This window comes from Phalangium opilio, unplaced genomic scaffold (genome assembly GCF_054372755.1).
Source record: "Phalangium opilio isolate 3A_F unplaced genomic scaffold, DU_Popi_V2 ptg000042l_1, whole genome shotgun sequence".
NCBI classification, from domain to species: Eukaryota; Metazoa; Arthropoda; class Arachnida; order Opiliones; family Phalangiidae; genus Phalangium; species Phalangium opilio.
The window spans coordinates 5,418,358-5,434,588 of NW_028324166.1; the positions used below are offsets into that span (position 1 = coordinate 5,418,358).

General features: G+C 37.9%; 2 protein-coding genes across 2 annotated transcripts; one reads left to right on the forward strand and one right to left on the reverse strand.

Annotated features, from left to right (window-relative positions):
- The first annotated feature begins 2,863 nt into the window (after positions 1-2,863).
- nvd (cholesterol 7-desaturase nvd) lies at positions 2,864-14,239 on the forward strand. The gene is made up of 7 exons (XM_089836581.1): positions 2,864-3,013; positions 5,899-6,100; positions 6,528-6,719; positions 7,156-7,334; positions 7,659-7,904; positions 13,253-13,426; positions 13,902-14,239. The coding sequence occupies exons 1-7, from the start codon at positions 2,879-2,881 to the stop codon at positions 14,064-14,066; spliced, it is 1,293 nt and encodes a 430-aa protein (XP_089692707.1). The 5' UTR covers positions 2,864-2,878; the 3' UTR covers positions 14,067-14,239.
- LOC149678630 (G protein-coupled receptor 83-like) lies at positions 8,410-11,531 on the reverse strand. Its single transcript, XM_089836579.1, has 4 exons — positions 10,756-11,531; positions 9,860-10,022; positions 9,731-9,786; positions 8,410-9,451 (listed from the first exon to the last, which is right to left on the reverse strand). The coding sequence occupies exons 1-4, from the start codon at positions 11,188-11,190 to the stop codon at positions 8,666-8,668; spliced, it is 1,440 nt and encodes a 479-aa protein (XP_089692705.1). The 5' UTR covers positions 11,191-11,531; the 3' UTR covers positions 8,410-8,665.
- Positions 14,240-16,231: the final 1,992 nt, after the last annotated feature.

A 16,231-nucleotide genomic window follows, 5' to 3' on the forward strand; every position in this document is an offset into this window, starting at 1 on the left:
AGTAGTTTTGGACCAGAGGAAGTGTGCTATTTCCCCAGGGATAAGGGAGTCAGATGGATTGGAAATGATGATGGGCGACCTGCGGCACCATATCTCTCCCAGTGTACCTCGCGCACGCCCCTACCCTTCCGTAGGCGATTGCTAAGTGCTGCCGTGTAGCGCCATTTTATTTGAATGAGAACTAGCTTCTATTTTTGAGATAGAGGGAGCGTCCTTTACAATTTCGTCCGGCACGACCCTACCTAACCGCTGGGGATGATGGGAGGACTATGGTGCCGTAGGTGGGGGTACAAAGGCAACGCTTTAGGTATGGGGGTTTCCACTCCATTACTCTCTCCTTCAAGATTTCCCAGACTGCATATGTCGCCTACGGAATGGTAGGGGTGTGCGCAAGGTACACTGGGAGAGTCTCAATGCTGCAGGAGGCATCATCATTTCCACTCCATCTTACTTCATTTCTCCCTGGATCCACGGCGTTGAAAATTTGAAATTCCTCAATATATTTTAAAGGGGTCCTTCACATTTCGGGCCAGGCTTAGAAATAAGGATAATTTTTAAACTAGTCCTTGGGACCAGTGACCCCCTAGTGTCCTAAATAATAAACTGGTCTGCGGAGTGGTCCCAGCCTTTGTTCTCCTATAGATTTGCAATTAATAAACTGGTCCCGAGGACCCGTAACCCCCACTTTTTGAATTAAAAAACTAGTCCAAGCAATTAATAAACTGGTTTTTGACCTGTAAACCTGTCTTATTTCCTAGCCTGTATTCGGGCCTTCTTCTATTGTCTAATTATCTCCGATACCATGCAGATACTAATATTAAATATACATTTGTATATTTCTGAATGTTATTTGTTTGTTATTGCGTTTTTTATTCACAATTGCTTACCGAATTTTTGGCTGAACCGCGTGACTGATATCAGTTACATCAAATCTCTAAGGGAAGTGGTTGAGTGGCATTCGAGCTTTATGATTAACCTCTAACAGGGATAGATAAAAAAATAAATCTATCCCTGCCTCTAATTTATCATCGTTTTATTCAATCTGAAAGTTCTAAAAAACTTTCTTTAAAAAAACGTATTTGAGCGGTACGTTACACTTCCAAAGTCTTACCACGATTCTGGCAGCCATATTGGTGGATTCCAGCTTTCTTTCTGCATAGAAACCATCAATATGGCCGTGTAAATGATCTCACGAATCTTAGCCCCCCCCCTCTCAAACGAAAGCTCTGTATATCAAGGTTGAAAGTCAAGCAATTCCTCATACGGTTCAAATTTCTTGCTAAAATTGGCATTATGTTAGGCCTAATTGCTTTGTTTGAAAATCCTCAAACGGTTTGAATCAATCATTTCACGCTCCTAAATTTAAGTTTCAAATCTATTAAGAAATCGTACAAAAAGGGAACTGTTCTGATTCAGGCATATCCTTATTTACTTGCTCCTAGCTTCAATAGTCTAATGCCCTTCTTATCTGGAGTAGGGTTCCTTTCTCCGCGGGTGGCTAGCTGCTCAACGTATTTATTGATAGTTTTCATTTTGGTAGAGAATGAACATTTCTCAATGATTTATGGATAAAGACGTCAAATACAATCGTGTTTCCCAGGTATATCTTTAAAAATATCTTTGAAATGGAAAGGATATTCATCTATTCTTTCATGAATTTATTCATGTTTTCAATGCATATACAGATATAATTTTAGTGACGAGGTCTTGGAGGCGATCTGAAACACACAAATATTTGACAAAAAAATCAAATGCTTCTGGTGAAATAGACCATTCCATTAATGCCATAGGAAAAGAAAACACCATAGTGTGCTATTTTTCTCGCGCTAATTAAGAAGCACCGCAAGAGGCAGTGTGAGTTGGCTAGCTTCCCGCGTGTAGCGAAAGTGGGCTTTGTCCTGCGTTGCCTCTTGGTGCAAGGGAAATAGGCTCCTATGGAGTGTCGCCCTGGGTGTTGGTTCCTCTGCAAGTATTAAATGGAAATCTATGAAAAAATCATGAAATCTCGAAATAGTCAATAAAACCACGATATTGTCAATGAAATGTTGGGGGTGATATACGGAACAAGTTGGGAAACCAAAATAAACCTCTCCGAGTCGAGACATAATTAAGAGGTTTTTCTTAAATAATTGAATAAATATAATTGATATTATTTTAATCGTCATTAATTTACTTTAATTCGAGTTAAATCGTTTTAAGAAACTTTATTCCTAAAATAATTTTAAACATAGCTATTGTTGACGTTTGAATTCAAGCGTATGCCTCTTTAAGAATTTTTGGAACTTATGGTATATAAGGCGATAAATGATAAGAAAACTAGCTAGACGTTTCTTGTAACCCTAGCCAATCGCCGCGTAAATCTTAACCCTAACGATGATAATGGAGCAGAAGCTAATGTTGCTTTCCGCGAACACGTTTGCTTCGATTTGCAGTTGCGAACGCGGTGACAGACTCGTCCAGTGTAATACCTCTCCGTGACGTCATCGTCACTCGGAGAGGTAATAAAAAGGAAAGAAATTGAAAAGGAAACCGAGAAAATCTTAGGCAAAATGACGAATTTTCAAATACCGCCCGCTTTTTTAGGAAGCTTCGCATTATAGAGCGCATGTTTTTTATTCTTGACTCATTCTATACTTTCTCGTATTTTAGACTTAAATTTACAAAAATCGGTAAAAAAAAGGAAAAAAAAGAAAAAAACTACTTCAGTCGAACAATAGCTGTGTTGGTCATATTTCAATATTCCGAAATACATTTAAAGTATGATACTTTGTCACGGTGAATTATGAAGCATGATTGTCTAGGTGGCGGTTCATTCTCCGTCGAGTTTGAAACTTGGCTACGGTGAAGAGAAATCGGGAAAGCGATATCATATCGAGCAATGGATTCGACGGTTGTGGTAGATAATTTACGAAAAGTATTTGTGGACTTTTTTTACATCTGGATAACTTGCCTTATTTTACTCACTACGCTTTTTATAATTTGGATTTTATTTAAACCGTATCACATCATAAGGGTGAGAATTATTTTCAATTCATTAAACTGTATTTGAAAGTATTGTATAACGGCGTGTTGGCTCTGAAATTTTGAAAACGCAAGTTTTACGCGGTTTTCGTTCAGGACCAAGTTCCAACGAAAAGGGTTCTAGTTTGGAGGACAAAGGTGAGGTAGAGTATGAATGTTCTTTCTTAAGCAGTCTGGGAAATAGCACACTTCCTCTGGTCCAGAACCAGTTTATTATTTGGTTGGACCAGTTTTAAATTCAAGAAGTGGGGGTTACTGGTACTCTGGACCAGTTAATTAATTGCAAATCTATAGGAAAATTAAGGAGAGGGGACCAGTTTCTTATTTTGGACACTCGGAGGAGGGGGGGGGTCACTGGCGACTGGTCCCAAGAACTAGCTTAAATGATAAACAAGACTGTTCGTGAGCCATGTGCGACAATGAAAGTCTCCCAGAGTACCTTGCGCACGCCTCTAGTGCTGCTTCGTAGAGCCATTTAAAAACAGAAGCCGGTTCTCATGAATTTGCTTTTATTTTTAAGACACAGGGGGCGTCGTTGAAGTTTACGTACCGTACGACCCCACCAAAACGCTAAGGATGCTGGGAGGAGATCGTTGCCATAGAGGTTACTTTCGCTTTGGGCTTTTAGCTAGCTAGAGCCCCTCAACTCTAAAATCTCTGGGTCACCCATTATAAGTTTCGTTGCTCGGTTTTCAGTTCACTTAAACCCTTTCCGTCGGAACTCGGCCTTCAAGTGCTCTTGATAAGATAAAGCTAAAGTGTATGAAAAAGCAATGTAAGTCATTGAAAATATAATAGCTTTGATCTTATATACTGATATGGAAAATTAGAAGACGTAATCACGTGATTTCTGTTGAATGGTTTAAATAACCAGGGATAGATTTAATTTTAGAAGTAGAAATGGAGAACGGTTAGTATTTACTTCAGTCCGACTCATTAGCCCAGTATAGAGCCCCTCCCTCGAACACGTTACGAAAAGTTTAAATTATCTTATTGGCTCACTTAAACTACGCTTTGATGACGTTGCTGACTGGGACGGCGAAAAATATGAAATTCCTTTTTACCTCTGTCGCTATGACCCGCCTCTTCTTTCATACCCCTCCGTCCCGTGGAAGGGGGTCCGGGACTTTGACGCGCGTCCAGATTACTCTGTTCCCCATTCCTATTTCTAAAATTAAATCTATCCCTGTAATAACCAACTATTTTATCTGGTAAATGTGGGTATTTCGCTACGTATGGTTGTATTAAATATGAAGGTTTTTAACAAGAAATAATATAAGTTGGTATAAATAATTATGGGTGACGTTGTAGTGCTAGTAGAATGTAGTCGTAATCATATAGAGCATTTCAAATGTTACTTGCAAAGAAACCAACAAACAGGGGAGACTGCCATCTTAACACAAGAGGCAATGGTAGACGGAGCCTGAGTTCACTACACTCTGAAGGTTAGCCAACTCTCACTGCCTCTAGTTGGGCTTCTTAGCGCGAGGGAAATAGGCAAAGATGGTGGCTTCCCCAGTCAGTGTTTGCTTCTCTAGAGGAATTAATAGAACGGGCTATGGTTAATGTGCAAGCCCCCAAACATATATATATGAAGGGTTCAATCAAAAGTTGCTGGCTCACCCTCTCCGAAGGCCAATCTGGATTTTACCTCTGTAAAAAATCTTCGCAGGTAAACATTTTTCAATTTTTGTTTCGAGCAAGCGACTTGTGGAACCCATTATAAAGAAACTCCATATAAAGCCGTTCTTTATTCTAATTTATGAATATTAAACACTCAAACGACATAATTTATTTGCTTTAAAGGGGGTAAATATGGAATATATAAAAGTCCTAACACTAAACAAGAGAAGGTTAGAAGTGAAAATTAATATTGAATAGTTTATGCATTTTTCTTCTAATTTATAACCTATAGACCATTCAATTAATTCCAGAAGAGGAGCAAACATCACAGGGGCGGGTAGATCACCTTCTTGCGTTATTTCCCACTTGCCAAGAAGCACCGCTAGAGGAGTGCGAGTCGGTTAGTCTCCCGCGTGTAATAAACTCGGGCTCCGTCTGGCGTTACCTCTTGGCAGGAGGGAAATTACCTAAGGGGCAGCCTCCTTGCAAGTAATTAATGGAATCGTTTATTTTAACTGAAAATTATATTATCCGTTACAGGGATAGATATCCCTGTCCGTTACAAATAATCCTACTAAAAAATATGAAAAAATCTAAACATGTTTGTAAAACTTCGTAAAAGTACTTTAAATTGAAGAATATTTTCACAAAAACTGTTTAAAAACGCATTTTTGTGCAAAACCTTTACCGACAAAGGGGGAAAAATCATATTTTCAACCCTTTAGGAGGTTAATTAAAAATCTTATATCACGGAGAGGTAAATCAACTTTCTTATGGACAAACATTAACAGAGGATATTGTTTACACTTCAACCTAATTGAGAATATAGCTTTAAATTATGCTTAATAATTCAATAATTTTAACTTCTGTAGTTGCTTGTTTAATGAGAAGAATAATAACATATCTAGGCATATGAAAATAATATATAGGGAGCTATATATTATTTTCTTATGATCTAGGTAAATAAGATTGTAGTCAGTCTTCTACTCGCCTCGGAGAGGTAAAGTTTTGGTTTCCCAACTTGTTCTTTAGTAAAAAATTTGATTGTTCTTCAACTAACCTTCCAATTCAACTGCATGTTGTAGACCCCTTTTCCTTGGCACTTTCCACTCTGTTTGACCCAAAGGACACAACCCCTTTCATTTATGACAGACTTATTGGAAACACGTTGTATTTATGGGTTATTTAATTGAATACTTTTATGTGATGAAATTAAGGTTTTCCTAAATGTATGTTCTTATTGGTTTTTCTTAGAATCCATACATCGTTGGTTTTGGTCACTTATCTGACGGATTCAGTTCAAACCGAAAGATTTCACGAAAACAAATGGTTTTTGACATTATGAAAAGAAGAACCAGAGCATCTGATTCGTACCCAGTCTTCCCAAACGGTTGGATACCAATACTGGCTTCTAAAAAGTTAGCCATTGGGAAAAGCATCGCTGTTACTGTGCTAGGCAAGTACCTGGAGTATAATCATTGATAAGTTTGTGTTGGTTAGTTTCATCATAAGTTCATAAGATATGCTCTTTAAGTTTGTCACTGGTTACTAACTTACTTAGAGCTTGTCATGAAGTGACGTAGGTAAAACGTCGTAGATTCTCGTAAAGCGACGCCTGATGAGGCGTGTCAAAGGCTTAGTACAGACTAAATAGTAAGATGGACTGCAAAACTGAGGGTAGTCGTTCTCGAATTAGCTCTAGCTGTAAGTCTCTTGCATTACGAAGTATAGTTAGTGTCATACATATGGAACATATCTTATAAACTTATGGTTTCAAAAATATTATTTCAATTAGTTCTGCTGAAATATAATAGAAGTAATCGATATCACGATGAAGAAATTTAAAATTCGTTTTCAAGTAATATTTATTTATTTGTTGCTAGGAGAAGATTTGGCTTTGTTCAGAGGTACAGATGGCAAAGCGTTTGTTGTGGATGCCTATTGTCCTCACCTCGGGGCTAATTTAGGAGTTGGTGGCATAGTTACGGATACTAACTGTATACAGTGTCCGTTTCACGGATGGAAATTCAGTGGCGTAGATGGTTCATGCGTATCCATACCGTATAGCGAAAAAGGTAAGAGTTAATTTTATTTAGAATACCATTTTACGTTAAATAGAATGGATCAAATTTAACTTTCTCTGTGGAATTTGGAATTTTTGCCTTAATCGATTAAGAATTACTTTCTGTCCATTTCATTCTACCTTTGATCGAAGTCAACATTTCACTGTTATTTTTCAATAAGTGAATATAAAATGTATAAATGAGCAGCCTTACACATTACATTGTACGCTTTTAAAAACAATTAATGGAAATTTCATGATATTATGGGTATTCAAATGAAATTTTCATGAATAAAACTAAGATAAGCAAATATTTTCCAATAATTAATGTTTTATAATCATGTTATTAAAACTGAAATTTTTAATATCTGTACTTCAGCCAAATATTTTTCTGCACTTATCATAACGGATTGTACATAAGTTACTGATATTCTAAGTATTAATTTCAGCACTATTAACGGCTAAAGTTCGATCTTGGCCCACTTGTGAGAAGACCGGGTTCATATTCATTTGGTATCACGCTGAAGGAGAAGCTCCCAATTGGGAAATACCCGAAATTGAAGAGATTGTAAACGGTGATTGGAACGAAAAGGGAACAACGGAACATACCGCTTTTTGCCATTTACAAGTAAGATTAAAACTGACTGCATTGGTAACATCTGTTGCCATGCATTTAACTGTTAACAATGATAACAATTCGGAAGTGAATTGTTCCACTAAACAATTGAAATACTTTTCTAGAACTAACTATAGACCTACATGAGCGAAAATTAAATGCTGGTTAAAATAAATGATTTTATCAAAGACAAAACTTTTTGAATTCTTAGTGCAGGATTTTCTGATAGGGTCCAGCTGGTTAGAATATTGTTAGGTAACTGAAAGAGTTATGTTTGGTAGCATTTGTGTTTAATGTTTGACATCTGATAACACTATTTTAATTTAACTATTGCAGGAAATTCCTGAAAATGGCGCCGACTGGGCTCATTTCAGCCAAGTACATTCGGAATCGGTAATGAGCGGCAGCGATCTCAGGACGAAGATGGGAGGGATTTGGGCACCCGTTAAGCATAAGTGGACTCCAAAATGGCGTTCTGGAGATCCACCGAATGGACATATGGCCTTTTTGGAATTGGACACTCACATTTCATTGTTTGACGTTGATTTGCCATTGTTAGATTTAGCTCTCAAGATACAACAGGTAAGATTGACAAAATTTTCATCTTACTACAACGCATTTATCCACTAACATGAATTACTAACAGGCTTACCCTAAGTTTAAACCGGTAAAAATATAGTATAAAGACGGAATCAAACCTTCGTAAGATACTTTTACTGTTTTCTAGCAGACAGTATAGTTTTAGTTTCGTTTTGGTTTCTGAAACTCTTGTTTTATGATATTAGTTAGGTTTTAGAATGATTCCTCCATGATTCGTCGCTTCTCAGTCTAAACTCTAGTGCCATCTCTAAAACCATGGCTTATTCTCCATCGTTAAAACCGGTCTGGCTGGGGCTTGCTAACCCTAATTCGATATGTGAATCAAAAATCATACAGAGCATGCACAAAAGAATGAGATGGAAGGCAGAGTTTTACGTTCTAAATGGTCCATTTCATTCAAGGTGTTGAAAGGGTTGCTTCTTGGCGCGGAAGAAATAACCTAAGCTGGCAGCCTCTCCCTGTGTGTTGGTTCCTTTGCAAGTAATTATTTAATGGTCTATTGTAGTAAGACAATAGACCAGTCCCCCCAGCGACATCTCCAAGTAATGAAATATCTGTTTACACCCGCACCATAAATTCATCAACAGCACTTCGGTTTCATCGAGAATTTAGCTTAACCGACATTAGTTAACATTCTCCAAACCGAGTCTGTAGTTTACACCGTACATTAGATAACAAGGATTAACGTTCAAAGCAACGTTTTGTGCGCGACAACTGATTGCTAATAGCCCACTTAATTCAACTTAGATAGTAGTTCCTTGAATTTCTTTTCTGTACATGGCTAATTCATCACCATTAATATTACATTTATTTGATGCCCTCCACGAGGAACTTCCCGGGTCTCGATATTTGAATTTTTTCGGCTTTGAATCCTTCTGAACTGTTTCAGCTTTCTTTGGTACGTCATCGAAGTCGGGCGTCTGCCGTCTCGTTTCGGAACGACAATAAATCGGAGTAAATTTAACATTCAGTGAAGTTGGATCTTGATTAAATGGAGCTGCAGAATCCAGGGGATCGCATTGTTCATCCAATGAAGCCCTTCTTACGGAGTACTTGAATCGGCGACTACTTTGAAAACTCGACAAAGACGTCGTGGCACTGGTGTTCGGGGCTCCTCTGCAACAGAATAAGCTGGTGAAGGCCGAACGGAAGTTCTTGTTTAGCCAGCAATAAATGAATGGGTTGTAACAAACGCTACTCATAGCCAACCAATGACAGACGAAGAACTCGACGGTGTATAAACGGGAGTGGTCAAATTCGTGGACGACGTGGTACAAGTTTAGAGGAAGCCAACAAAGGGCGAAGACTATCACTACTAAGATTAGCATCTTGATGGTTGTCTTTTTCGATTGGGCTCTGTTGAAAGCCTGCTCTTCGGTCACGGCTCCGACTGGTTCTGTTGACCATACACGACGGACTACTTTGGCATACGTTATTCCCGTGATGGTCAGTGGAAGAATGTACTGGGACGCGAACGTGAAGATAGTTAAGAATCGACGAATAGTGTCTTCAGGTTGTGGATAAATAGACTGAAATGGTATAAATCAATGACAAGTTAGACTCAGAAAAATAAGCCTATTTCGATGCCGGTTGCAAATGATGCTAAAATGAACTACCACATCCTGTGGTGAAAATATCTCAAAATTAATCGTTAGTGATGAAGTTATAACGGATTTTTAAAAGAATCTCCAAAGAATAAGCTATTAACAACCTTTCTTTTTAAAGGAAAGGTTCAGGTAACATAACGGCCTTTTTCTAATGTATAGTAGGTTTCAGGGATCTTTGCGTGCTGTTGCACAAAACCTTACCTGGCAACGAATTATTTTCTTGTACGTAAAGACTTCTACAAGCGTGTTGAAAATGGCTATATACATAATAGAAAAGCAAAGGTTTCAGCAGCATTCGGTACTGAATAGCCAAAATACTATATACCTTACCATGAGGAAGAGATAGAACGCAGGCTATGATCCAAACTGAAACTAGAGATGTCGCTATGGATCTACAACCAGACAATCGAGAAGCAAACGGGTCAGTTATAACTTTGTAACGATGCACGGATATGAATGCCATAGTGAACGCTGATACGTAAGCTGATGTCACCTTAGTAGAAACAAAATGAAATAGTATTAGGAATTAATGTTTTAATAAATTTTTATCAGAAATCATTTCAAATTAATTTTTTTGCGCTGGTTGACGAATCCACAATACTACATATAACTCAGCTCTGAAAGAAGAACATGGGTCTAAAACATTTAATTTCAGAAGTACGGGCCCCAAACTATGGCTCAAAAAACAAGCAAAGAGCTATTACAATTTGAACTACTTTACATTACCATCTTAGGCACACTTCAACCAGAAGCCGATTAGGCTTTACACATGTGTGAAGCATAATCCGCTTTTGCTTCTACCTTTAAAAGTAAACTTATGCTAGATAAAGGGTCATTAACGTTCTTAGATTGGAGGCTATTGAAATTGTCTAACAAGATGAGCACTCTGATATATCTTACTCCTCATTTGAGCAAATGTCCCTGTTTTAGGGGCCAATGTTTGGGCGTCCGTACCTCAGAAACTAAATGTTTTAGAACCCATGTCCTTTGACTCTTTTAACTCAGTCTAATCCAAATAGCACTCACTTTAATTTATGGCACACTTATCAGAAATACCTTGTACATATAGTGGCAATAGCTTTTAGTCTACTACTTTGTAAGACTAAGTCGCTTTTTGCGATTAGGATCTGTTAGTGCGTGTTTGTGGTTAGTTTAAATATTGATTGAGAATAGTATTGAATTGGCCTGGCATTTATCAAGTTTATATTGTAAAGAAACAAACTTACCTGAACAAATGGTACGACTCCGCACATGATAGTACCAAAAGGCCAGTCTCGCAAAAGCAATCTTGCTAAGTTGAACGGAATATTTAAGACTGTCATCAAGAGATCGGACACTGCCAGATTAGCGATGAAGGCGTTTGTCGTTGTTCTCATCGTTCGGTAACGGAATACCACGTGGCACACTAACGTGTTTCCCAGAAGCGAAACCCCCACCACTAACGAATAGAAAAACAGCACGGCAATATCTCTATTACTAAGCGTTTCAGGATCCAGGATCCCGTAGACCTCTCTAGTCAAATTGTATAACAATGCTCCATCGCCGTCTTCGATACGCAGTTCAGTGTAATTGACTGCTAGATGATACGTTTTAATTGTATCGAGTAAATCCAGCCACGAATCTCCGTGATGACTGCAACGGATCGGGTTAGAAGCGGCCATAGATAATGAACTTGACGATTTTCTTAGCCTTTATCGTTGGCTGAAACATTCTAATCTCGGTATAGCGAAGTCGAAATATGTCTGAGAAAAGTCAACAACACAGTGAAACCACGCGTTTTTATCCCCTGGTTATGCACTGGCATCCAATCCGAAGTCACCACCAGGGCTTTTCTAGGCGCTATTATACTTTGAAGTTTCCGCCTTCTACTGGTCCGCTTCGTGTTTCCGTTGTTTTTCTATAGCTACAATAAAATTTGAACTTTGAAAAACCTTTTTACCCCCAAAAGCAGAAGCTTATAATCGGCACCGAAGTTCACATTCGAAGCCTCTCTCAGCTCGGCGTTTGCAAAGAATTTTTATGTCGCAGCATCTGAGGAATTTTCTATTCTTGTCTGCCGGAAAAAAGATTCATTAGCTAAAAGGGGTGTGGTAATTTTTGTGAGAGCCAATGAGGGATCATGGGGGACGGGTGAAGCTTGAATTTTGATTGGATATAGTTGTGGTGATTTCAATACCCTTAAAAGTAATCCTTCATATAATCTCGTCACCTCACGACTTTAGAAGGGGACATAATTTTCAACCCCATATGCACTAAAAAGGAAGCTTCCGACAAATTTTCACTGCAAACGCCCGTAACTCCCATAAAATATATTCCTGGAAAAGTGTATCTTTTCTGACCTTGATTTTATTTATGCACTGACACTCCCTTATTTTATTCCAATGAGATTAGGCGTCTGTTTTCGAACCATGGGTATATTTTAACTTACCTTTTTTATCGGTGGTATTCGGACCATAGACCAGTTAGCAGATGCACATAAACCGAAAGATACTTCTAGCCTGATTTCATAGAAGTTCGCAATGCACGCAGTATTTTAATTGCAAGTCAGAACTTAACTTATACACTATCAAAACAATGATGAAATCTTTCTAAACTTTACATTGGTTCGAACACAATAGCTCCGAAGAATGAATCTTGTAGTCAAGACTGTAGTCCATCTACTTTCTAGTTTCTGCTTTGTCTTTATCGCAGGGGTGTGCGAATAGTGGTTGACTTCTTTAAGAATACGATTCGGATAGTTAATCCTTATTCGAAACGGGGTTCCTGAGGAAAAAATAATCATTTTTCAAATAGTCACGAATTCATAGGTCAATCGACAAAATATCCACTATTTGAAATGTTAATTATGAAGCTGTACATTTTTCAAAACTATATGATTTCTTATTGAATATTTGACAATTTGTCAATTTCAAATAATCGCCATTTTCTCAAAGTCGAACTTGACAACGGCGATTGGATTTCTCGATTCGCACACCCCTATGTGACCTGAAGTTTTAGTAACTTTCTTCCAAAACTTTTTTGTAATTCGGATATTGGATAGCTCCTATGTCTCGTCCATATATTCTAACGATTTGTTTGTACTTGTTTCCTATATATCTGAAATATTCGTGACTCGAAAATGCTTTCAAGTAAAGTTTTGAAGAATCCGTTGCCCAAGAGGGTGGAGAATGATGAGAAAACAGTAAACCATACATGTATATTTGAATTTTTTTTTTTTAAATTGGGGTATGCTAAAACACAAAAGTTTCAGAATTCTTCGTTCTCCTAGATTCGGTTGAAATGACTGGATATTTTTCTTTTGGTTTTGATTAGCAGATTTTAAAAATTTATGAAAATCTTCAAAAATTACCACGAGACCTGAAATCTTGAATTTTTTCCAATTTGGAAGAAAACGATTCTCGTGTCACAAAGCAATGTCAGGCGCTAGCAAAGGCAAACTAAAATGCCTGTTAGACACTTTGGGTTATTCTATGTACTTTAGGCATACCGAAAGAAATCCTGGGCAATTTTCTTCGAATCAGTTCAATTCTCGTGGCAGTAGACCCTAACAAAATCATTCTCGCAGAGTATCACACTAAAAACCAACGCCAAAAGCTTTACGCCGTCACGTAACGGGAACTTCAAAACAAGTTGCACCGGCTTGAACTTTGGTTGTTGCACTGTATTACGGTGACAATGGAGACATATAACAAACCATGCAGTAATGATTAAAAATAATTTCAGATTGGACCCGCACTTGTGTATCTTCGATTTTCGAAACCATTTCTAAAGGGTGCCTATATTCAATACGTCACGCCAGAAGGCCCGTACCAACACCGAATCACGCACGCCTTTTATTGCAATTGGAAAGTACCATCAATCGTTGGGAAATTTTACTTAACTATGGAAGCAATTCAGGTTAGCACATCCGCTTCACCTCTTTAGTCTGTGGAAAAGTGGTCGCCATTTGAAGATTTCCATTTTATCCGTTAATAGAAAAACATTTCGATAGTATAGACAAACCATTCCGTCAATTGCAGAAGAAGAGCAAACACCCCAATGGCGGGGCCGCTTCGTGGGTTATCTCCCTCGCGTCAAGAAGCACCGCTAGAGGCAGTGCGAGTTGGCTAGCCTCCCGCGTGTAGTGAACCATTGCCCACTCAATCACGAACTCAGCGATGCAAGCTGATTGCGCTCTTAGCTTGAATCGTTGAGCGCGTGATCGAATGGTCTATATTTTAGTGAATTCGTCCTCAGTTTGGTGCTGATTATTGGCGTGAGGGAAATAACCTAAGAGGGTGGCCCAGCCCCTGTGCCTGCGTTTCTCTGCTAGTAATGAATAAATGGTGTATTAGCGACGACCGCGTTTTTGAAATTGAATCTTTCATCTCAGGTTGAGAGGGACATCATGATTTGGAATAACAAGAGGTTCTTGAAGACTCCCATTATTGTAAAAGAGGATCATTTGTTGGCCAAATACAGGCGATGGTTTGCCCAATTCTATTCAGCGAACAGTCCAACACTAAAAGACATAGAAGAGCGACGTCTAGATTGGTAAAAGTTTTATAGAGTGGTTTTACACATCATCCTTTATTTTGAAAAAAAGTTTAATTTTTAATATTATTATTCTTACTAATCTATTTTGGAAACGACGGTTTTTAAACATTTTGTTACCAATTTTTAAATATATTTTGTCGAGCATTTTCTTATTTTTGGAAAATGTAAGGTCTTGGTTAATAAATATACCCTATCTTAGATTTAAATTGTTAAATTTTGTAAATGCAATTATCCAACAGACATTTTATTCTGAAACATTGATAATTTATTTTGAATTAACGAAAACACGCTATTTTATGAATTATTAAAGCAGTATTCAAAGCATAGCGAATATACAGTGAAGCCGACGAAATTTCTCATCCAATTAGGATGTGTCTTGTACACATGGAAATCAATCAATGGGGAAAGAAGAGGAAGTTAAGAGTATAAATTTTGGAGAGATATTACCTTTATGTGTTTGTAAAGGCCCAATTGTTTAAGCCTCAACTGTATACCCTCCTCGATCAAAGCTACATTCACAACTAGGTTGCAGTGTAAACGCTATCCTCTCGTTTCACCTCAACGATATTCTTAATTTGCCTAAATGACTTTTAACGTTACAAAATACCAAAGCTAATTTGCGGCTAGACCTTTCACTGGTCTGATTGCCACCATGATGCTTTTTCTATTATAAAATCGAAACCTGATTATTTAAATCATAAGTCTATTATGTAAGGACCTCACATAATAGACTTATGTTTAAATGTGTATTCAACTTTTGGCTCACTCTGAACCGTTAATGTCTCTTCACTACAGACACGAAAATAAAATCCTATTATTTAATTAAAGGACCAGTTTCGGCTAGTTTTATTTATTCATACAATTAGTCAAATTAAAGCTTAAGTTCTAAAAGATCGTTGCGTATAAATTATTAATTATCATTTTACTCGATGGAAAGTGTGAATAGTACTGATTGAAACCGAAGATGCCACCTACATATTACAAGAGGTTTCCCATTTTGACATTTTGTTGTAAATGACCATTTCAAACTAAAACATCTGAGATTTAAGTGATACTACAGTGAAATTCTGCCTAACATAAAGGTGTGGTTTTGGATTGATCAGGTAATTGCGATAGTTCCAAATCTTCGCGATTAAGCTATCAAAATGTGGAAGCCTTTCGCGCATAAATTTTTAGTTCTAAGAAACTGTTTACAATAAGGTGATTGTAACGCATAACTTACGTATAGTAACAATTTTAATTCGAATTTAGTTTAAGGTTATTTCTTTTGCTTCAATAGGTTCTTTCTCTTTCTTCGAAAAAGGGTTAGAGATTATTATAGATAAGGTCCGGCGACTGCAAGTCGGGGTTACCTAGCTACTTTGACAGTTTCTTTCTTCTTTGTAAAACTTATTTCAAGCTCATTTCTAGTTCGGTCATTCTCTTTGAGCCTGGGAACGCTGGTCGTCAAGGTTAGGGGAGGTGATTAGACTTCTTTGGGGTATTGTTGGACGGCGTCCGGCCGGCGCCGCTCACCAGATCCCACACTTTTAAGTTTTACTCACTGAACTAAGGTACAGCTATAAACGGTTAAGTTTATCCATATATACTCAGTCCAGCTCCACCGTGTTTTTGTTCATTCGCTCATATTTAGAATAAGGTAGAACAAGATGGCCCAAGGGCTGGGCCTTAATAGTAATTTTACACGGCTCACGTTACCCCCCGTATAGTTGATCTCCAATAAATCGTACAACTAAAAACATTTCTGAAACACAATCGTGTATCCCTTTAATTTCTAATAACGTCACATTTCAAATAATATTAATGAAACTAAATTGTGCACCCCACTAAAGTATAATTTTTAAAAACCATACGAATCAAATAATGTATTTAAACAAAATCCTGGATCCCCTAAACCAGAAATCACTATGACCGTAAACCGTCCCCTCTATTTTACGAAACCTAACCTAACCATCCAGCATAATCTCTGATGTATCACGCGCACAAAGTGCAGTAGTGCACGAAAATTATCATCTTGTTTCCCTTCACTCAAAAAAGCCCGCGAGATTTAAACTACCTTTCTTTCCTCTCTCTCCGAGCGGGTTGCCCCTTCTCCCTCTTCCCACTCTCACTAATATACCAGGCAGGCAGTTCTCTCTCTACGCGGAGCTTCGTATCGCCACGCGT